Source organism: Ascaphus truei, chromosome 3 (genome assembly GCF_040206685.1).
Source record: "Ascaphus truei isolate aAscTru1 chromosome 3, aAscTru1.hap1, whole genome shotgun sequence".
In the NCBI taxonomy this organism is placed as follows: domain Eukaryota; kingdom Metazoa; phylum Chordata; class Amphibia; order Anura; family Ascaphidae; genus Ascaphus; species Ascaphus truei.
In genome coordinates, this window is record NC_134485.1 from 119,118,577 (window position 1) to 119,138,006 (window position 19,430).

At 47.7% G+C, this 19,430-nt stretch overlaps 1 protein-coding gene across 1 annotated transcript in view; it reads right to left on the bottom strand.

Moving 5' to 3' along the window:
* The window catches only part of DPT (dermatopontin), a 67,736-nt gene that overhangs the window by 13,125 nt on the left and 35,181 nt on the right, over window positions 1–19,430 (bottom strand). The window contains exons 2-3 of the mRNA XM_075589413.1: window positions 10,810–10,935; window positions 8,580–8,687 (exon numbers count right to left, since the gene is read on the bottom strand). Of these exons, the coding sequence (XP_075445528.1) occupies window positions 8,580–8,687; window positions 10,810–10,935 (234 nt within the window). The remainder of the gene's footprint in view (window positions 1–8,579; window positions 8,688–10,809; window positions 10,936–19,430) is intronic.

Consider the following 19,430-nt stretch of genomic DNA (forward strand, 5'->3'; position numbering starts at 1 on the left):
ACATAGTTTTTCCACGATAACCTTCTTGAATCAAAACCAGTCTTTTCTTAAATATCCAATATGGTTTTTATTAACCAATTCCATGTCTTTTGAAACAAAATGATGTATGAATTAAACAAACAATGAGTAATTAAGAGTCAGGGTATGCGCACAAGTAAGTAAATCCCTGGTTTATCAGCTAAATTAAAAGGAATAATTAGAATCAGGTGTTTTGATAATTAGTTAGATCTTCCAGTGTTCATTTGGGAGGCACTACACTATATAATAAGAAACTTTGTGAGTTTGGTCTTCACCATACAGGTGTGTGGAAACAAGTCATGCCATGTGTGACAATAGGGTTAAATGTGACTGCTTTAAAAAAAAAGCTGTGTGTCCTGTGCACGCGCATAGTAAGTGAAACTTTTTTGACTTTTGTCACAGAAATTGTATTTGTGTTGGTGATGTTTTAATTAAAAATCAAAATACAATCTCAATGACAAAACGCAAATAAATTTGACTTAGAATGCGCGTGCTCGGCACACATCCCCTGTATTAGCTATTTGCACTAAGTGTGAATTCCGCGTGTGACTGAGAGTGTGCGTGTGACTGAGAGTGTGCGTGTGACTGAGAGTGTGCGTGTGACTGAGAGTGTGCGTGTGACTGAGAGTGTGCGTGTGACTGAGAGTGTGCGTGTGACTGAGCGTGTGCGTGTGACTGACCGTGTGCGTGTGACTGTGCGTGTGACTGAGTGTGCGTGTGACTGAGTGTACGTGTGACTGAGTGTGCGTGTGAGTGTGACTGAGTGTACGTGTGACTGAGTGTGCGTGTGAGTGTGAGTGTGTGTGGGGGTCTGGGGGGGTCAGTCAGGGTGTGTGTGGGGCTCTGGGGGGGTCAGTGTGTGTGGGGGTCTGGGGGGGTCAGGCAGTGTGTGTGGGGGTCTGGGGGGGTCAGGCAGTGTGTGTGGGGGTCTGGGGGGTTCAGTCAGTGTGTGTGGGGGTTTGGGGGGTTCAGTCAGTGTGTGTGGGGGTCTGGGGGGTTCAGTCAGTGTGTGTGGGGGTCTGGGGGGTTCAGTCAGTGTGTGTGGGGGTCTGGGGGGTTCAGTCAGTGTGTGTGGGGGTCTGGGGGGTTCAGTCAGTGTGTGTGGGGGTCTGGGGTGGTCAGTCAGTGTGTTTGGGGGTCTGGGGGGGTCAGTCAGTGTGTGTGGGGGTCTGGGGGGGTCAGTCAGTGTGTGTGGGGGTCTGGGGGGGGGTCAGTGTGTGGGGGTCTGGGGGGGTCAGTCAGTGTGTGTGGGGCTCTGGGGGGGGGTCAGTGTGTGTGGGGGTCTGGGGGGGTCAGTGTGTGTGGGGGTCTGGGGGGGTCAGGCAGTGTGTGTGTGGGGGTCTGGGGGGGTCAGGCAGCGTGTGTGGGGGTCTGGGGGGTTCAGTCAGTGTGTGTGGGGGTCTGGGGGGTTCAGTCAGTGTGTGTGTGGGGGTCTGGGGGGTTCAGTCAGTGTGTGTGTGGGGGTCTGGGGGGGTCAGTCAGTGTGTGTGGGGGTCTGGGGGGGTCAGTCAGTGTGTGTGGGGGTCTGGGGGGGTCAGTCAGTGTGTGTGGAGGTCTGGGGGGGTCAGTCAGTGTGTGTGGGGGTCTGGGGGGTTCAGTCAGTGTGTGTGGGTCTCTGGGGGGTCAGTCAGTGTGTGTGGGGGTCTGGGGTGGTCAGTCAGTGTGTTTGGGGGTCTGGGGGGGTCAGTCAGTGTGTGTGGGGGTCTGGGGGGGTCAGTCAGTGTGTGTGGGGGTCTGGGGGGGTCAGTCAGTGTGTGTGGGGGTCTGGGGGGGTCAGTCAGTGTGTGTGGGGGTCTGGGGGGGTCAGGCAGTGTGTGGGGAGGGTCTGGGGGGGGGTCAGGCAGTGTGTGTGGGGGTCTGGGGGGGGTCAGGCAGTGTGTGTGGGGGTCTGTCAGTGTGTGTGGGGGTCTGGGGGGTTCAGTCAGTGTGTGTGGGGGTCTGGGGGGTTCAGTCAGTGTGTGTGGTGGTCTGGGGTGGTCAGTCAGTGTGTGTGGGGGTCTGGGGGTTCAGTCAGTGTGTGTGGGGGTCTGGGGGGTTCAGTCAGTGTGTGTGGGGGTCTGGGGGGTTCAGTCAGTGTGTGTGGGGGTCTGGGGTGGTCAGTCAGTGTGTGTGGGGGTCCGGGGGGGGTCTGTCAGTGTGCGGGGGGGTCAGTCAGTGTGTGGGGGGTCCGGGGGGGGGTCCGCACGGGTTGCGCCCGGGTTTTTGTACCACCGCTTCCTGGGGACCCGCAAACGCCCGAGTCACTGGAGGGCTGAATGGCGCCGCTGCCAGCCGCTTCTGCGCATGCGCGGCATGGTAGTGGAAGTTAGGCGGGCCCATGTGTGGGCTGGGAGGGAGGTCCCATTCGGGTTAGGAAAGGGTGGGGGGGCTGTCCCGGTCGGGCGGTCTCTGCTGTCCCGGGCAGCAGACGGGGAACGGCAACACATGTCAACAGCCGTGGCAGCGGGCAGGGAACGGCGCCGCTGCCAACCGCTTCTGCGCATGCGTGGCTTTCCTCCAGTCCCCATGATTACTGGGCATGCGCGGCTTGGCAGCGGATGTGCGGGGGGAATGGCGGCCGTTAGGAGCGGCGCCGGCGGCTATCGCCGCCGCCGCCGCATATGTCATCAGCCATGTGGGGGGAGCGGGGGCCATTAGGAGCGGCGCCGCCGCATCTGATTTGTGGAGCGGGTGTGATGTCAGTGTTGGGGTCGGGCTGTGCCAGAACACAGCCCGACCTCAACTGCCAGCACTGACGTCACATCCGTTTCATTTCTGTCTCCACAATTCATTTTTGCCCCATCACGAATGAGGTGCCACTAAGGAAGTTTCACTTCAAAAATGTCAAGCCTGCCATTCCCCTTACTTGTTAATAATACAGTTGTATTATGTGTATGTATACCTATGTATTATGTAGCCTGGTTCCAGCAATTCAGGGACCAGGGGTTAATGTTATGTTCAGCAGGAATGTTGCAAAGTTGTCTGTGACCTTTCCAAGTAACTCTTGTTATGTTGCTCTTTTAATGTGTCTGCTAAACACATCAATCAGGGACTAGGGCATATTGACAGCTCCTGGCCTTGAATGTTTCAATGTTGAAGCATAACGTATAAAAAAGGTGGGGAGGGAGACCCCTAGCTAGCTCTAGAACACTAGGGCCAGGGACCTCCTCATCAACCTGCTCCTGGCATTAGCCAAACTGGCTATTTATAAGTCCAGGAAGCAGTGTTTGGCTGGGGAGGTGTCCCTTACCTGCCAGGCCTTATTCCGGGTGCTGGTGCGCTCCCGTATCCGAGCAGAGTACACCGACGCTATGGCCACTGGGCAAGAAGCTGCATTCACTTCCCAGTGGGCCCTAATCGGGGTGCTCTGCTCGGTATCCCCCCATGATCTTTTTTTTAAGCTTAAGCTCCTTATTTAGTGCACTGTTTTTCTTATTTACAGTTGCACTAGTTTCTGGCCTAAGTTTATTTTAGTTTGAGCCTTACCGTTTTCTGGTTGGTCTCTCGGCCAACCAGATGTCGTATTACCTGATTGGCTGGCTTCGTCAGCCAATCAGTATAAGGCTTCAAAATATATCTAGCTCTCGTTATGAGTTCCAGTTGCAGATTCAGAGCTTCAGTGCCAGTCCCAGGCTGAAAACCAGTCCCTGTAAGCGCTGTGAAGAAAGAAGGACAGGGAAAATCTCTGCAAGGAGGTCCCTGCAACTAGTTCTGCAGTGTATTCCCAGTTTTCCCCAGTTGAGTATGTGTGTTGTGTATCTGTATAGTTGTGGATATTCCTTTTTCCAATAAATTAATTTTGTAAACTCTGCGTTTCTGTCTGGCGAATTGATTCCTGGTGTGATAGCCCTAGCCTCCCGTGTCACCATTATCAGAAGAAATCTCTGAGGACCTCAGAAAAGCAGTTATTCATGCTCATCAGTCTAGAAAGGGTTATAAAGCAATTTAGAAGGATTTGGTGCTCCAAGAATCTGCTGTCAGACAGTCTACAAATGGAGAAAGTTAAAGACCACAGTCACTCTACCCAGGAGTGGTTGTTCTACCAAAATCTCTCCAACTGTAAATCTCTCCAACCTGTAAATCATCCAGGAAGCCATAAAGAACCTCAGAGTAACATCCAAGGATCTGCAGGCCACTCTTGCCTTGGCTGTGAGTGTTCATGACTCAACTATCAGAAAAAGACTGAACAAGAATGGTGTTCATTGAAGGATAGCCAGGAGGAAAACACTGCTTTCTAAAAAGAACTTTGCTGCCCGTCTGAAGTTCGCCAAAGAACACATACTGTAGATGATCCACAAGACTTCTGGAACAGCCTTCTCTGGATAGATGTTTCAAAGGTAGAACTTTTCAGCCTCAATTAGAAACATGATTGGCAAAAACCAAACACTGTATTAGAACAGAAGAACCTCATCCCAACCATCAAGCATGGTGGTGAGAGAGTGATGATTTGGGGCTGTTTTGCTGTCTCAGGACCTCAGCAGCTTGCCATTATTGACACAACCATGAATTCGGCATTGTATCAGAAGATTATAGAGGAGAATGTTAGGCTATCTGTCCATGAGCTGAAGCTGAAGTGAAACTGAGTCATGCAACAATACAATGATCATAAACATACAAGCAGATCTACAAAAGAAAGCCTGCAGAAGAAGAAATTCCGCGTTTTGGAATTGCGTAGTCAAAGTCCGGACCTAAACTATGGAATTTTGTGGCAGGGTCAGAAGCAAGCAGCCCATGCAAGGAAGCCCTCAAGTGTCACTGAGTTCAAGAAGTTCTGTAAGGGGGAAAGGGCCAAAATTTCTCAAAACCCATGTGAGAGTTTGACCAGCAGTTACAGGAAATACTTAGTTGTTGTCATTGCTGCTCAATGGGTACTGAATCTAAAGGTTCACATACTTTTTCACACCTGGATATTGAATGTTGAATCATTTAAGGGTAAATAAATGTTGAAAAAGTATCATGTTTTTGTGTAATTTGTTTGATCAGTAAATTGTAATAAAGGAAAGGTTCCCTATGCGATGCACTCTAAGCCTCCACAAGTATATAAAAAAATAACTTTTAATGGTATAAGGGTACAACATATTCGGAGAGGATAACTAAAGGTATTAAAAACTAAACGAGCAGTGTATCGTTGTAACTCAAAATATTAGAGTCCTAAACTTAAGTGCAAGGTATCGTGCGAGGTCAGAATGATGTAAAAACTGAGATTGATCTAGTGCAGAGGGGCGCAAACTTTTTTCCCTGCGCCCCCCCTACCAGCGGTCCCCTCACTCCTGCGCCCCCCCTAACCTCCACTCACCTGCGCTCCGGCGTCATGACGTCACGTTGCCATAGCAATGTGACGTCACATGACCTCGCAGCGTCATTTTGACGCCGCATTGCCATGGCGATGCAGGAAGGAAGCCGCCGGAGCCTAGGTAAGTGAACTTAATTTAAGTACCTTTGGGAAGAGCGCGGGGACTCTCTAAACCCCGCGCCCCCCCGCCGGCAGTCTCGCGCCCCCCAGTTTGCACTATTAGTGGAGCCGTAATGAATAATTAATTAACACTCTTGCAGATAAAGTGAAATTAGGTGAATAAAGAGAGAAATGGAGGTAGGAAAAAAACCAACCACTTTGTTGATACTCCTACCGTGCTCACAAGGAGTGTGTGTGCAGAGTCTATATGCAGTACCTCAGCATTGTCTGTTAAATACTACTGTATCTGTATACTGCATAAGACTAGTTGCTACCCATTAGGGCAGGGGTGCGCAAACTTATTTTGCTCCGCCCCCCTGCCTTGCTCCCTCCATTCCTGCGCCCCCCCCCCTTACCTCCCGCCAGGGGTCGTGTGACGTCACATCATTTGACGCCGCGTTACCAAGACAACCATGATGTCACATGATGCCGCGTTGCCATGGGCACGCATCCCGAAGCCGGCTGAACCTTGGTAAGTAGAGGTTGCAGAGGCCTCGCACGGTCCCCTGGCATTTAATTTAAATGTCTCAGGGAAGAGCGTGGGACCTCTGCAAACACCCGCGCCCCCCCAAAAAAATCGTGTGTACCCACCCCCATGTTTGCGTACCGCTGCCTTAGGGTCCACATCATAATTATCTATCTATAAATGTAGTAAATATAGTAAATGCGTATAAGCCCCGCTGTGACTGTCCAAAATACTGCGTTCAAGATTAACAGTCTACTCAGACCGGCACACATGGATATTGAAGGTTTAATACAGGATAATATTCAGGAATACCTAATGGAAAACAAAATTATTAGTAATAGTCAGCATGGATTTATAAGGATAGATCATGCCAAACTAACCTTTATTTGTTTCTTTGAGGCGGTAAGTAGGAATTTAGATCAGGGTAATTCAGTTGATGTGGTCAACTTAGATTTTGCGAAGGCTTTTGATACAGTTCCACACAAGAGGTTTGTGTACAAAATAAAGCAAATTGGACTCAGTAAAAATATATGCACCTGGATTGAAAACTGGTTGAAGGACAGACAACCGAGGGTTGTCATAAATGGCACTTTTTCAGGTTGGGCTAAAGTCGTGAGTGGAGTGCCTCAGGGATCGGTACTGGGACACCTGCTTTTTAACTTGTTTATTAATGACCTTGAGGTTGGCATCGAGAGCAAAGTCTCCATCTTTGCTGATGATACTAAATTGTGTAAGGTAGTAGAATCAGAGCAGGATGTAATTTCTCTCCAGAAGGACTTGGAGAGACTGGAAACATGGGCAGGTAAAGGGCAGATGAGGTTTAATACAGATAAATGTAAGGTTATGCATTTGGGAAGCAAGAATAAACAGGCGACTTACAAATGAAATGGGGATAAATTGGGGGAATCCTTGATGGAGAAGGATTTAGGAGTGCTTGTAGACAACAGGCTTAGCAATAGTGCCCAAAGTCATGCAGTAGCTGCAAAGGCAAACAAGATCTTATCTTGCATTAAACGGGCAATGGATGGAAGGGAAGTAAACATAATTATGCCCCTTTACAAAGCATTAGTAAGACCACACCTTCATCTGGATCAATATACTTGTAGTCCCGGTATCCCTGTTGGCTCCAAGACCCCTTGGTTGCGGGGTGCGGGAGGTGCTGCAGGGGTGGCTAGTAGGCGAGCCGGTTGTCGGGAACTTGCGGTGCACCCGGCTAGCGGGGACTGCCATTTTGGAAATGTGTGCGCATGCGCAGAAGCAATCGGGAGATGCGCAGTGCATGAAGGAGAGGCGGCCATTAGCGTAGGAGCATCCCTAGCGACAACCATTACCAGAGAAGGCTCTGTGTGGGACTATAAGTCCCATGAGCCTCAGGGAGTTGGGATACCAGGTGGTCACAGCAGCTAATGGGGTTGTTAGAACTTTCTGCTCTCTGATATTGATACATTTTGCGCTCTGGAGAAAACAGGCAGTTGGTGACAGGAGCAGGTTAGAGGAGGTTGCAGGTACAGGGAGCAGTAGCCCCTGTACTAGGCTAGCTTACCCCCAGAGGCCCCAGATAAGTACTATAATTACCCCGAGCTTGTGGTTGCTTCAGTGACAGGCCCTAAGTAAGGAATCTGCCCCTTTAGCTATTTGATGAGATCAGGAAACAGCTCATCTATTGCGCAGCCCTGATCATTGTGTCTGGGATCAGATTCCCTCTGAATAGAGACGATCTTCGCGGAAGATCACGCCACGTGGTGACTGCGGCCTGCGGACTGGGAACGGACCAGTCCCACGGTATAGACGGTATGTTGATATTATCCACGCCGGAATTCACCCCACACGTTACCGGACGCCACGTCTGATCAGACGGATCCCCTTCTGTTATTCTTCAGTACCCGGGTGCAGGAGCCCCAGGCAGGTACCTATTGCAGTGCACTAACATCACAGGGATAGCGCTATCTCTAACACTTTGGGTGGGCCTGGACATAAGAGAAAGGGACATCAGGGAATTGGTGCCCAGCACCCAGGTACATTTGGGGACACCCATGTTGGTATGCGGTGGGGTGAACTGCTATATGCATGGTCTTATGTATATTACTGTGTGGTACAGAGTACAGAGTTATTGCTTATAGTAAAGGTTGCTAGCATATATTGTGTGTGTGCATTACTATTATTATTGTTCCTGTAAGCGGACCATCCCACCCTGTTGGGATCCCTTACAGGTGGAAGTGCTGTATCCAAAGAATCAGGTAACCCCAGGCTCCCAGCGGCGGAGGTTCAGGCCTTCTGTGAGCCTATCAGGTAACGCACCATACACGGTAACACAGGTGTATTTCCACATATGGTCCCTATCTGTGATTGGGGGGGGGGGGATATGTGTTACATACTTTAAGTACAAATATAGGATAAAGTATCTGTCATCTAAATTTAGCATAGGCTGAACTTGATGGACGTGTCTTTTTTTTAACCTCATCTACTATGTAACTATGTAACTATGTAAAATGTAATGCAGGTGGTCTTGTTCATTTTTATTTGCAAAGTAGAAGCTAAATTCACCGCTAGCTCATGTACCAAGTGATATTATATAGAAGTGCAGTACAATTCTTGGTCAGGTGTTTTGTGAAGTTCATATTTTAACTGGGTTACCCAAAATTGAATTATTATTCATAAACTAACCGGTCAACTCCAGAGAAAGTGGTAGTTGCTCCTCTGATGTAATAGCCATAGGAATAAAGAACCATGTCCACTTCCTCCCCATAATGTCCAGGATATTCTGTTGTCAACCTATAATTGAAGAAAAGAACTAAATTATAACATTTCCCTTTTCTCCTCACCGTATCTCTAACATTCCTAACCATCATTGGTCACAATCTCCATCTTTCCTCATTTTCCCAGCTCAGTTAAAAGCCCACCTTTTTCAAACAAGCAATTAAGTATCTTAGAGTAAAACAACTGTAGCCCCACCTCAATCAAATTTACTGATAGGACACCTTTGCCATCATTGACGAGGAGATGCAGGAGGAAGACTTGTCACAACCCAACACTTGATTTATAACTCCTCACATATCAAATGCTACTGTATATATCTCTCTGCATGAGTCTGTTGTTTCTAACTGACCCCTCAGCCTCTTTACCTTTAAAGAGATAACATTTTAATGTTGCTGGGTCAACCCTGGCAGGACCAGAATGATCACATGGCCATACAGTCAATATGAATAATAATACAAATAATAATAATAATAATAAAAAAGAAGAATAGGCACACTCACTCACAAATTCTTCTTATTTAACACTATGGATGCACATCCTTCCACAGTAGGTGAGGAACATATGAAGCTACAGAAAAAGAAGACAGCTCTTCTGTGGACTTGTTCAAATAGATGTGAAGGTTTATCAAGGATTGATGTTTAGGTCCTAGTTTGGACCTTTATCCTTTTTCTGCTTCTTCATACTGTCGTATATACAGAATGTGCCTCTTTTTTGGTGGTATTACACATTCACGTCCGATTAAATGTACATGCCCTCATGTATAGTTACCTAGTAACATTATACAATAAATCAGCTATACCATTTTTAACATACAGATGTAGCTAATGTTATTACACCTGCTGAAAATGCAGAATATTTGTGTAATAATGCAGAATATGATATAAAAAGGAAGGAGAACTCACAAGAATGGAATTACTGCCATGGGTGCACACTAGGACAGATCAAGCAGTCTGTGTGGCATATCAATCACTTGTGTGGACTTGTATAAAGATGTATTTATTATTATAAATGATCAAAGTTTCGGTCCCAACCAGGAACTTTCTCTGAGAAAGGTCCAGGTTGGGACCGAAATGTTGACCATTTTCTATAATAAATACATCTTTATACAAGTCCACCCAAGTGCTCTCAACCTTTCTTATTAATAATGCAGAATATCATAGATTTTCCATATGATTCAATGGCAGTGACAACACAAACTATCCCACCATAACATGCCAACGGGTGCAATAACCTTTGCTACATTTGTACTTATACTATTTGTGTAGGGTTACAGCTACTAATGTTGTAAAGTCCTAACATACTGTACAGTAGTATATAAACTTAATAGTAAAATTATCCAAACTTTAAATTACCTTTATACATACAGAACACAAATAATTCTAATATATGAATGTCAACATTGCAAAGCACATCAAATAAATGATTTTGTTGTAGACCAACTACTGCACAATTCAAAATGTTAGAAGAGCCTCAGCAGGGTCCCATCTGGTAGTGCGGTGCATAATGCCACATCCACACAGTATGACGTTACATTTCTGCAGCACTTGTGTTTAGAATACTGTATTGTCTTCTCTTGTCAGTTTTGCTGTTTTGCGGTTAGATATGTCAAGAATGTTTGTGCATAGTGCTTATATGGCTTATGATCTGCCCCATAAATTTACCCTTTCTGTACCAGAGACATTAGGGGAATATTTACTAGGCACTATTTTGCCAAAAGATTCCCTTTCGGATTCCCGTCAATTGGTTGCAAGTTATCATCTAGTTGTAGTATTATTTTTAGCAGAACTGTAATAAGCAAAATGTGTTTTTTTTTTTTAGGAATTATCTTTCTTAGTCCCATATTCCATTCATTTTTATTATTATTATTATTATTATTATTATTATTATTACCGCTTAAAATGTATTACTGTACTTACCAGCTTCACACAATAAGGAATTCTACAGTTCCAGCATACTATAGCTGCACGTTGCCATTTTACTTAGAGGGAATATGTAAGATAAAAATTGTCATCCAGCTTTGGTGAATGACTCATCTGAAAGTGAATTCACCCATTTGGTCGTACTTTAGACAGCTACTTTTCTCAAATAACTGAGTTTTTTGATCTGTAGAAATGGTCTTCTGTTATTTTGAACTTACCAACAACTATATGAGCATCTTCGACTGTAACGGCAGCAGTAAAATTGCCATTCTCGATCCAACACTGCATTAAAGTACTGACTCTGAAATCCTGCCACAAGTCCGTTATTGGAACATGTCTGATACCTAAAAAATGAAATTGAAATATTGTGAAAAATTAAAAACTCCAACACACACATTTTTAAAATGGAATGATTCAAAATAAAAATATATTTTCCAAATAAGTTAAGTAACATTGCTGCATTTTTCACTGCAAGTCATTGAATTTCTACACTAGTATGTATTGCCCTGTACTAAGTAATTTCGGTATAAAAATCATCAGATGCTATGCTTTTAGGCATGTGATTCAAATGGGAATGTGAGGGCAAGACCATACAAGTATGATTCTCCTTGCCAAATGTACCAGTTTGGAGTATGGTTTATGTTACAATTGGAGTATGTTTTTTTGTTACTTGTTTTGTATGACATTGTGTTACATCCTCAATTATCTTATGGGCTACTGTATATGGGATGAAGAACGGTGGAACTAGGAATTCAGAATTTTCCAAGCAACCACTGTGAAATATCTACATTTTATAATGTTTCTTAAACAAATGTAGAGGTAAATTATACAGAGAAGCACTCACAAAATCAATTGTATCCTGCCACGGGTGCAATTTGACCCCAAGTCCTGGGGGTAGAATATGTCCTGGGGGCAGTAAAGAAGACTGGGCGGCACTCCACTGGCATGTATCAAATCAATAGTATTTTTATTGTGCAAACATATTCAATCAATGTTTGGGTCCTATTTTTTGAACTTTGTCAAAATAACAATCTGTGATACTGTGCAGCTACTTATGCAAACTGGACGCCAAGTGAAGGGGAGTGAGGGCAGTGGTGGGAATAAAAAAAAGGTGCCAAACTGGTCCTGGCCCCTGGCTGCAAGGTAATTATCATAACCATGAGGGACATGGTTGTAAAACAAACAATACAAGAAAAAAGTAGCTTATGGCGGTCACAGCCGTCAATGAACCAAGCGCAATTAGTTGAGGTAGAAAAACATTTATTTAATCAAAAATAGACATCCGCAAAGGAGAAAACTCAGAGTTTTCTTCTACTTTTTCTTCTATACCAACCAACCGGCAGGAGCACGCCGATACAACGTGGCAGTGGAGCATCGCTGTACATACATCAGCATCACCTGGCAGTCTATTGGATTATACTGTGAGTACTTGCCAGCTGATTATTTTGTGTGGGACACAGGGTGTTGGTGAGGGCAGCAGCTGCTGGTTTTAATGATTTACCCTGAGACACGTTACCTTAGCGTGTCTTTCGTATCTCTATCCTGCATACTAGCCCCCCTCCCCGAGTGAGACTGATCGCATTTTGTGTGATTTCAAGTGGATATCCAGTTATTCAGCCCATGTCCCGCTGTTTTAAACCTCAGTGATCTATGGAATAAAGGATTGTCCTATATCTTTATTTAGCTACGGTTGCAGCATCAGTATTTGGGGTTCATGCCTCATTTTTTTCTATAGTAAAACAAACATTAAACATCATCATAGTGTGTATAACTAAAGCATAGTCATTGTGTACATAGCAATGGGCATAATTCATATATAAGTCAGGATATTCAAAACATGACCCAAAGTGAAAGTCTAGTTAAAAGTTAAAGGCCAACAGGTAAACATGCAGAGCAAAATGAGTGGTTAAAAGGCAGTAATAATAACAATAGAGTGACCAGATTTACAAAAGTAAAAACTGGGACACATTACAAAAATATTTATAAAACAAATGACATCACCAACTGCGCCCCTTCCCCTTTATGTCTCTCCGCCCCACTCTGTCCCCCCTTCTCTCACACACACCCCTTTCTCTCTCTCCCCAGCCCTCCATTCTCTCTCTCCCCCATCCCTCCATTCTCCCCCCATCCCTCCATTCTCCACCCCCACTCCTCCATTCTCCCCCCCCCACTCCTCCATTCTCCCCCCCCCACTCCTCCATTCTCCCCCCCCCCACTCCTCCATTCTCCACCCCCACCGCTCCATTCTTCCCTCCATCCCTCCATTCTCCCCCATCCATCCTCCCCCTCATCCCATCCTTCAATTCTCTCCCCCATCTCTCCATTTTCTCTCCCCCAACCCTCCATTCTCTCTCTCCCCCATATCCCTCCATTCTCTGTCCCTCCTATCCCTCCGTTCTCTGTCACCGCTTCCCATTCTGTCTCTATCCCCATTCTCTGTGTGTCTCTCTCCCATTATGTCTCTCTCTCTATTCTGTGTGTGTGTCTCTGTCTCTGTCTCTCTCTCTCTCTCTCCTGGGTCTGTCTCTCTCTCTTCCCATTCTGTGTCCCCCCCTTCCCATTCTGTCTCTCTCTCCCCCATTATATGTGTCTCTCTCTCCCCCCATCCTGTCTGTGTTTCCCCCCCCCCCCCCATTCTCTGTGTGTGTGTCTCTCTCTCCATGCTGTGTCTGGCTCTCCCCATGCTATGTCACTCTCTCCCCATGCGGTATCCTCCTCTCTGTCCCCATGCTGTATGTGCTCTGTCTCCCCATTATGGATTCTACCTGTCACTGTGGAGCATGGGTAGGGAGGAAGCCGTTTGAGCCCTGGCAGCAGACACCGGAACTTCTCACTGACTCACTTCCGGGTCTTACTACTGGGGCTCCCCTGAAGCTTACCCAACCACCACCCACTGCAGATAACCCCGCCTCCATTCTCTGCTGCCCCCTGGCCTCCGTTCTCTGCTGCCCCCACCTCCCCCCCTTGCTCTGATGTTCAAAACCGGGACATTCAGAAAAAAATGGGACATTTTAAAGAATGTCGGTCAACTGAGACAAACCTTAAAAAAATGGGACTGTCCCGGCTAAACCAGGACTTCTGGTCACCCTAAATAACCAATCAATTAGATCTTTAAAGCACACAACACCATGTATCAACAGGGAGAGGGAGTGGCTCAGTTAGTAAAGACACTGACTGGCACTGAGAGTTTGGACCAGGGAACCTGGTTTTCTGTAAAGCGCTATGTAAAACTAGCAGTGCTATACAAGAACATGCTGTTATTATTATTTTATTACCCTAGACTGCATCATAAATGTAATAATAAAGAATACACCTAAATTCAGAGGTTATGTACAGTATATACTAGATGCTGAATCTTTATCCTTTGCCGCACACATCAGATTAGGGGACAATGTGCTTTTAAAAAAAAAAAAGCTGTGTGTGCTGTGCACGCGCATAGTAAGTGAAACTTCTTTGACTTTTGTCACAGAAATTGTATTTGTGTTGGTGATGTTTTAATTAAAAATCAAAATACAATCTCAATGACAAAACGCAAATAAATTTGACTTAGAATGCGCGTGCTCGGCACACATTCTCTGTATTAGCTATTTGCACTAAGTGTGAATTCCGCGTGTGACAGTGTGCGTGTGACTGAGAGTGTGCGTGTGACTGAGAGTGTGCGTGTGACTGAGAGTGTGCGTGTGACTGAGAGTGTGCGTGTGACTGAGAGTGTGCGTGTGACTGAGAGTGTGCGTGTGACTGAGCGTGTGACTATGCGTGTGCGTGTGACTGTGCGTGTGACTGTGAGTGTGACTGAGTGTGCGTGTGACTGTGAGTGTGACTGAGTGTACGTGTGACTGAGTGTGCGTGTGACTGTGAGTGTGTGTGGGGGTCTGGGGGGGTCAGTGTGTGGGGGTCTGGGGGGGTCAGTCAGTGTGTGTGGGGCTCTGGGGGGGTCAGTGTGTGTGGGGCTCTGGGGGGGTCAGGCAGTGTGTGTGGGGGTCTGGGGGGGTCAGGCAGTGTGTGTGGGGGTCTGGGGGGGTCAGTCAGTGTGTGTGGGGGTCTGTCAGTGTGTGTGGGGGTCTGGGGGGTTCAGTCAGTGTGTGTGGGGGTCTGGGGGGTTCAGTCAGTGTGTGTGGGTCTCTGGGGGGTCAGTCAGTGTGTGTGGGGGTCTGGCGTGGTCAGTCAGTGTGTGTGGGGGTCTGGGGGGGTCAGTCAGTGTGTGTGGGGGTCTGGGGGGGGTCAGTCAGTGTGTGTGGGGGTCTGGGGGGGTCAGTCAGTGTGTGTGGGGGTCTGGGGGGTTCAGTCAGTGTGTGTGGGTCTCTGGGGGGTCAGTCAGTGTGTGTGGGGGTCTGGCGTGGTCAGTCAGTGTGTGTGGGGGTCTGGGGGGGTCAGTCAGTGTGTGTGGGGGTCTGGGGGGGGTCAGTCAGTGTGTGTGGGGGTCTGGGGGGGTCAGTCAGTGTGTGTGGGTCTCTGGGGGGTCAGTCAGTGTGTGTGGGGGTCTGGGGTGGTCAGTCAGTGTGTTTGGGGGTCTGGGGGGGTCAGTCAGTGTGTGTGGGGGTCTGGGGGGGGTCAGTCAGTGTGTGTGGGTCTCTGGGGGTTCAGTCAGTGTGTGTGGGGGTCTGGGGTGGTCAGTCAGTATGTGTGGGGGTCTGGGGGGGTCAGTCAGTGTGTGTGGGGGTCTGGGGGGTCAGTCAGTGTGTGTGGGGTCTGGGGGGGTCTGTCAGTGTGTGTGGGGGTCTGGGGGGGTCTGTCAGTGTGTGGGGGGGTCCGGGGGGGTCAGTCAGTGTGTGTGGGGGTCAGTCAGTGTGTGGGGGTTCCGGGGGGGTCCGTCAGTGTGTGGGGGGTCCGGGGGGGGGGGGGGTCCGCGCGGGTTGCGCCCGGGTTTTTGTACCACCGCTTCCTGGGGGGCCCGCAAACGCCCGCGTCACTGGAGGGCTGAATGGCGCCGCTGCCAGCTGCTTCTGCGCATGCGCGGCATGGCAGCGGTAGTGGAAGTTAGGCGGGCCCATGTGTGGGCTGGGAGGGAGGTCCCATTCGGGTTAGGAAAGGGTGGGGGGGGGCTGTCCCGGTCGGGCGGTCTCTGCTGTCCCGGGCAGCAGACGGGGAACGGCAACACATGTCAACAGCCGTGGCAGCGGGCGGGGAACGGCGCCGCTGCCAACTGCTTCTGCGCATGCGTGGCTTTCCTCCAGTCCCCATGATTACTGAGCATGCGCAGCTTGGCAGCGGATGTGCGGGGGGAATGGCGGCCGTTAGGAGCGGCGGCGGCGGCGGCGATAGCATATGTCATCAGCCATGTGGGGGGAGCAGCGGCCGTTAGGAGCGGCGCCGCATCTGATTTGTGGAGCGGGTGTGATGTCAGTGTTGGGGTTGGGCTGAGCCAGAACACAGCCCGGCCTCAACTGCCAGCACTGACGTCACATCCGTTTCATTTCTGTCTCCACAATCCATTTTTGCCCCAGTTCGAATGAGGTGCCACTAAGGAAGTTTCACTTCAAAAAAGTTAAATTAGTGCATCTATACAACCCTGAAGTCCCTAAATTAATTATTATCACATTACACTATACATAAAAAAAAAAAGAAAAATCAACTGCGCTCAGTGATTGGAGGTAAAATATAAACTAATACCAATAACCTTATATAAGAGTGAATAGGTGAACAGTTTAAACTATATTGAAGTGGTTATCTTAACCAATACAAATGTGAATAAAACAGAACAAAGTGAATTAAATAAAACCTGTCCCATTCACGTGTGTAAATAGATGAGGTAAACTGCAGCTGTTCTATTAGGATGGCTCTGCAACCAATACTAGGACAAAAAAACAAGAAGAAAGAACAGCGCAAAACCTCATAGTGTAGTATATATAAATTATGAGTTCATTCAGCAGGTGAGTATTGCACGTACATTAAAATATAATTAACAGGCATGACATGTTAGGGACATGTTACCACAGCTGCTCACAGTATGGAACCACTCAGGATTCTGCTGGGCTAGGGAAGAATGAATTATTTTCTCTCCCCAGGTGTTCTTGGGTTATTTCTCCCTCCAGATCATCATCACAAGATACACCTGTATCTGACTCAGCTGATAGAAGCTGTGCTTTAGCCCACGTCTCTCACCGCTCCACGAACCCCACGTGTTGCTGTGTACTGAACTCCGTCGCTGTGCTCCCGCACTCAGCTCCAATCAGTGTCCCCAGAATAAACAGAAGGGGACGATAGTGCAAATCTACGAGGCTTTAATTAAAATAAACAATACACAAAGATACACTTACATTGTATCCTGGTTAAAATGTGACACTTATGCCATCCGCTACATGTGCCGGCTGAGTCACAGTTGCTGCACGTCTACTCGTGCGCTCCCTAGTCGCGGGCCGCCGGGCGTGCGCCAATGACGTGACTCTGAGGCTCGCTACATACTTCCTGGTTAGCAACGTGAATTGGCTCCTCCTCCCTACTAGTTTCTTGATAAAGTGCTCTGTGTAGCACGAAACATGTTGGTAGGGTAATGACTTGCCTTTTTTCCTTCCATGACTATTAAATCTTAATTTTTCTTGTTTGGATGATTCCGGTTGTGCTCTGCCACTTCTCTCTTCTTTCTTCCACATTAGCAAGCTCTTGATTCATTTGAGGGTAACATTTCACATACTGCTGCGGCACAGTTTATTCGAGCATTTGCCCGTTCTGTGCCGCAGCAGTAGCCTGGCGCGCGCCCGAGAGTGACGGGCGCGCGCCGAAGCAGCGGAAGAGCGCCCTCCGATCGGGGCGCTCTCCCTACCGCTGCCGGGTCCGCCGGGTCCCCCGGAACCCCCTGCCGCTGTCCCGCGATCGCGGGACACCAGGGCTCCCTCGGGGAGCCCCTGGACGCGCGTGCAGGGGGCGCACGCTCCTGAAGACGCGTGACCGCGCGTCTATGACGCGCGGCACGCCGAGGGGCGGCCACTAGCAAGCCGGGAAATCTCCCGGCTTGCGGATCTGGCCGCAGTGTAATAAACTGTGTCGCCAGTGTATTGTGCTCTTTTTGTACTTATATACTCCTAAATGACCCTTATGAACCCTTTGAGGTATTTCTTTCTGGAGACTCATCAGTATTATAGTTTTGCTGTCCTTAAAAATTACCCCTTTTATTTTATCACTTTAGTTTATGTCTGTGGTTCCACTAGTTTCTTACATTTGTAGAGCAATTGTCTTTCTCATCAGACTACCCTTTCATTATGACATCTACAAGGATCCTTAGGCCAGGTCCATAGCCCGTGTGATGGCGTGAGCGACGTCGCGCGCACCGCAAACAAAAGGTCGCACATCAATGAGGATGGCCATAGAGTGCGTGTGCACGAGAGCGATGAGGCGGACGATTTTTCGCGAGTTTTTTTTTATTTTGGCGCGTGATGGCCGGTCAAGTGCGCGTTTCAGCCGATGAGGGCGAATCGCTCACGTGATGTCAAAGGCAGGCCTCCAGCACACCCTCACCACGCCTCCCCTTCGCGCAATCCTACAGGCCACGGATCGCGTCCCATATAGGAGCGCGTGATGCCATGCGCTCCGTCACGCGCCCGCCTGTACTATATCCGAGGCCGAAGGGTTTCATCCTTCTTAGTTTCTCATTTGCTAATTTTCAGTTGGTGGTTAGCAGCTACAGGGGCTGATTTTACAATTGGATAAACATAAGCATCTCTGTTTCTTCTTATGTGCATTGTTGGAGCCCCTGCTCTGCGAAGCACATCTGCTGTGAACATACCTGGCATATACATTGAAACTAAATCATACTTCTGTAATGTTATGCTTATAATCCATAAAGTGCAGTCATTTAGTGGTATACAAATGAGTGTCTTGTAATCTGTTTATATTTCCACCTTTTGGCCATAAGTACTATACCACAATAAATGAAAACGTATAAGGAGTGTTTTTATTGTTAATGTTTACAACACATCTTTACTTCACTGGTGTATCTCCTCCAGAATTACGTTACTTTTATTTTTATTAGTCAATCAGTTTTGGTTTATATTCAGTCTCTTATATTCTTTAGCAAACAGAATGCTAACATAAGCGCGAGTTTCCAAGAAATAGGTGTTTGATTAAGTTTCACTGTTAGCATCCAATCTCTTTAATTCACTGCACCGGTGTCCAGAGCATCTACATAACATTTCTGATACTGATTATGTTCAACTGCATGCACTTCCTATTTCTGCATCTACAATTCACAGCATGAGCGGCCTCGTCTGGACTTGTTGTTGCTATAGTGATTAGTCGTGGGGTTGTTTATCACTGCTGTTGGTACCCCAGAAGGTTTCTTTGGGCCATGTAGCACCACGTTAGCTGGTGGATTTCTGAACATCACTTTGCATATCTGGACTAGTCTAGCTCACCAGGAACTTTGTTTCATAGGTTCAATTATATATGTTACATCAAAGTTTATTTGTGGAATATTCCAGGAGATGTAGCCATTCTCTCAAGAGGCTGCAACACTCTACCCACTACATACAAAACTTGGCCTGTGTGTAGCTATACTCACACAGTTCTTTAAAGACTTTCAATTCAATGCTATACAGCAGGGCCCCGCTTCTCGGCGATCCGCTGATACGGAGGCACTGAGAAGGGGGCTGCCATGTTGGTTTTAAAAATCGCGCATGCGCAGAACGGGCGGGTGCGCCCGGCGCGCATGCGCAGACAGCAGGTTGCGCGTGCATACCATAAGTTGCGCGTGCATACCTTAGGTAGGTTGCAAATGCGCAGAACGGCAAAAATGCCGGTTTGCGCATGTGCAGAAGTGAAAATCGCCGGATCCGCTTTCCGGTGATTTTCACTATACGGCGGGCCACTGGAACGGAACCCACCGTATACCCGGGGCCCTGCTGTA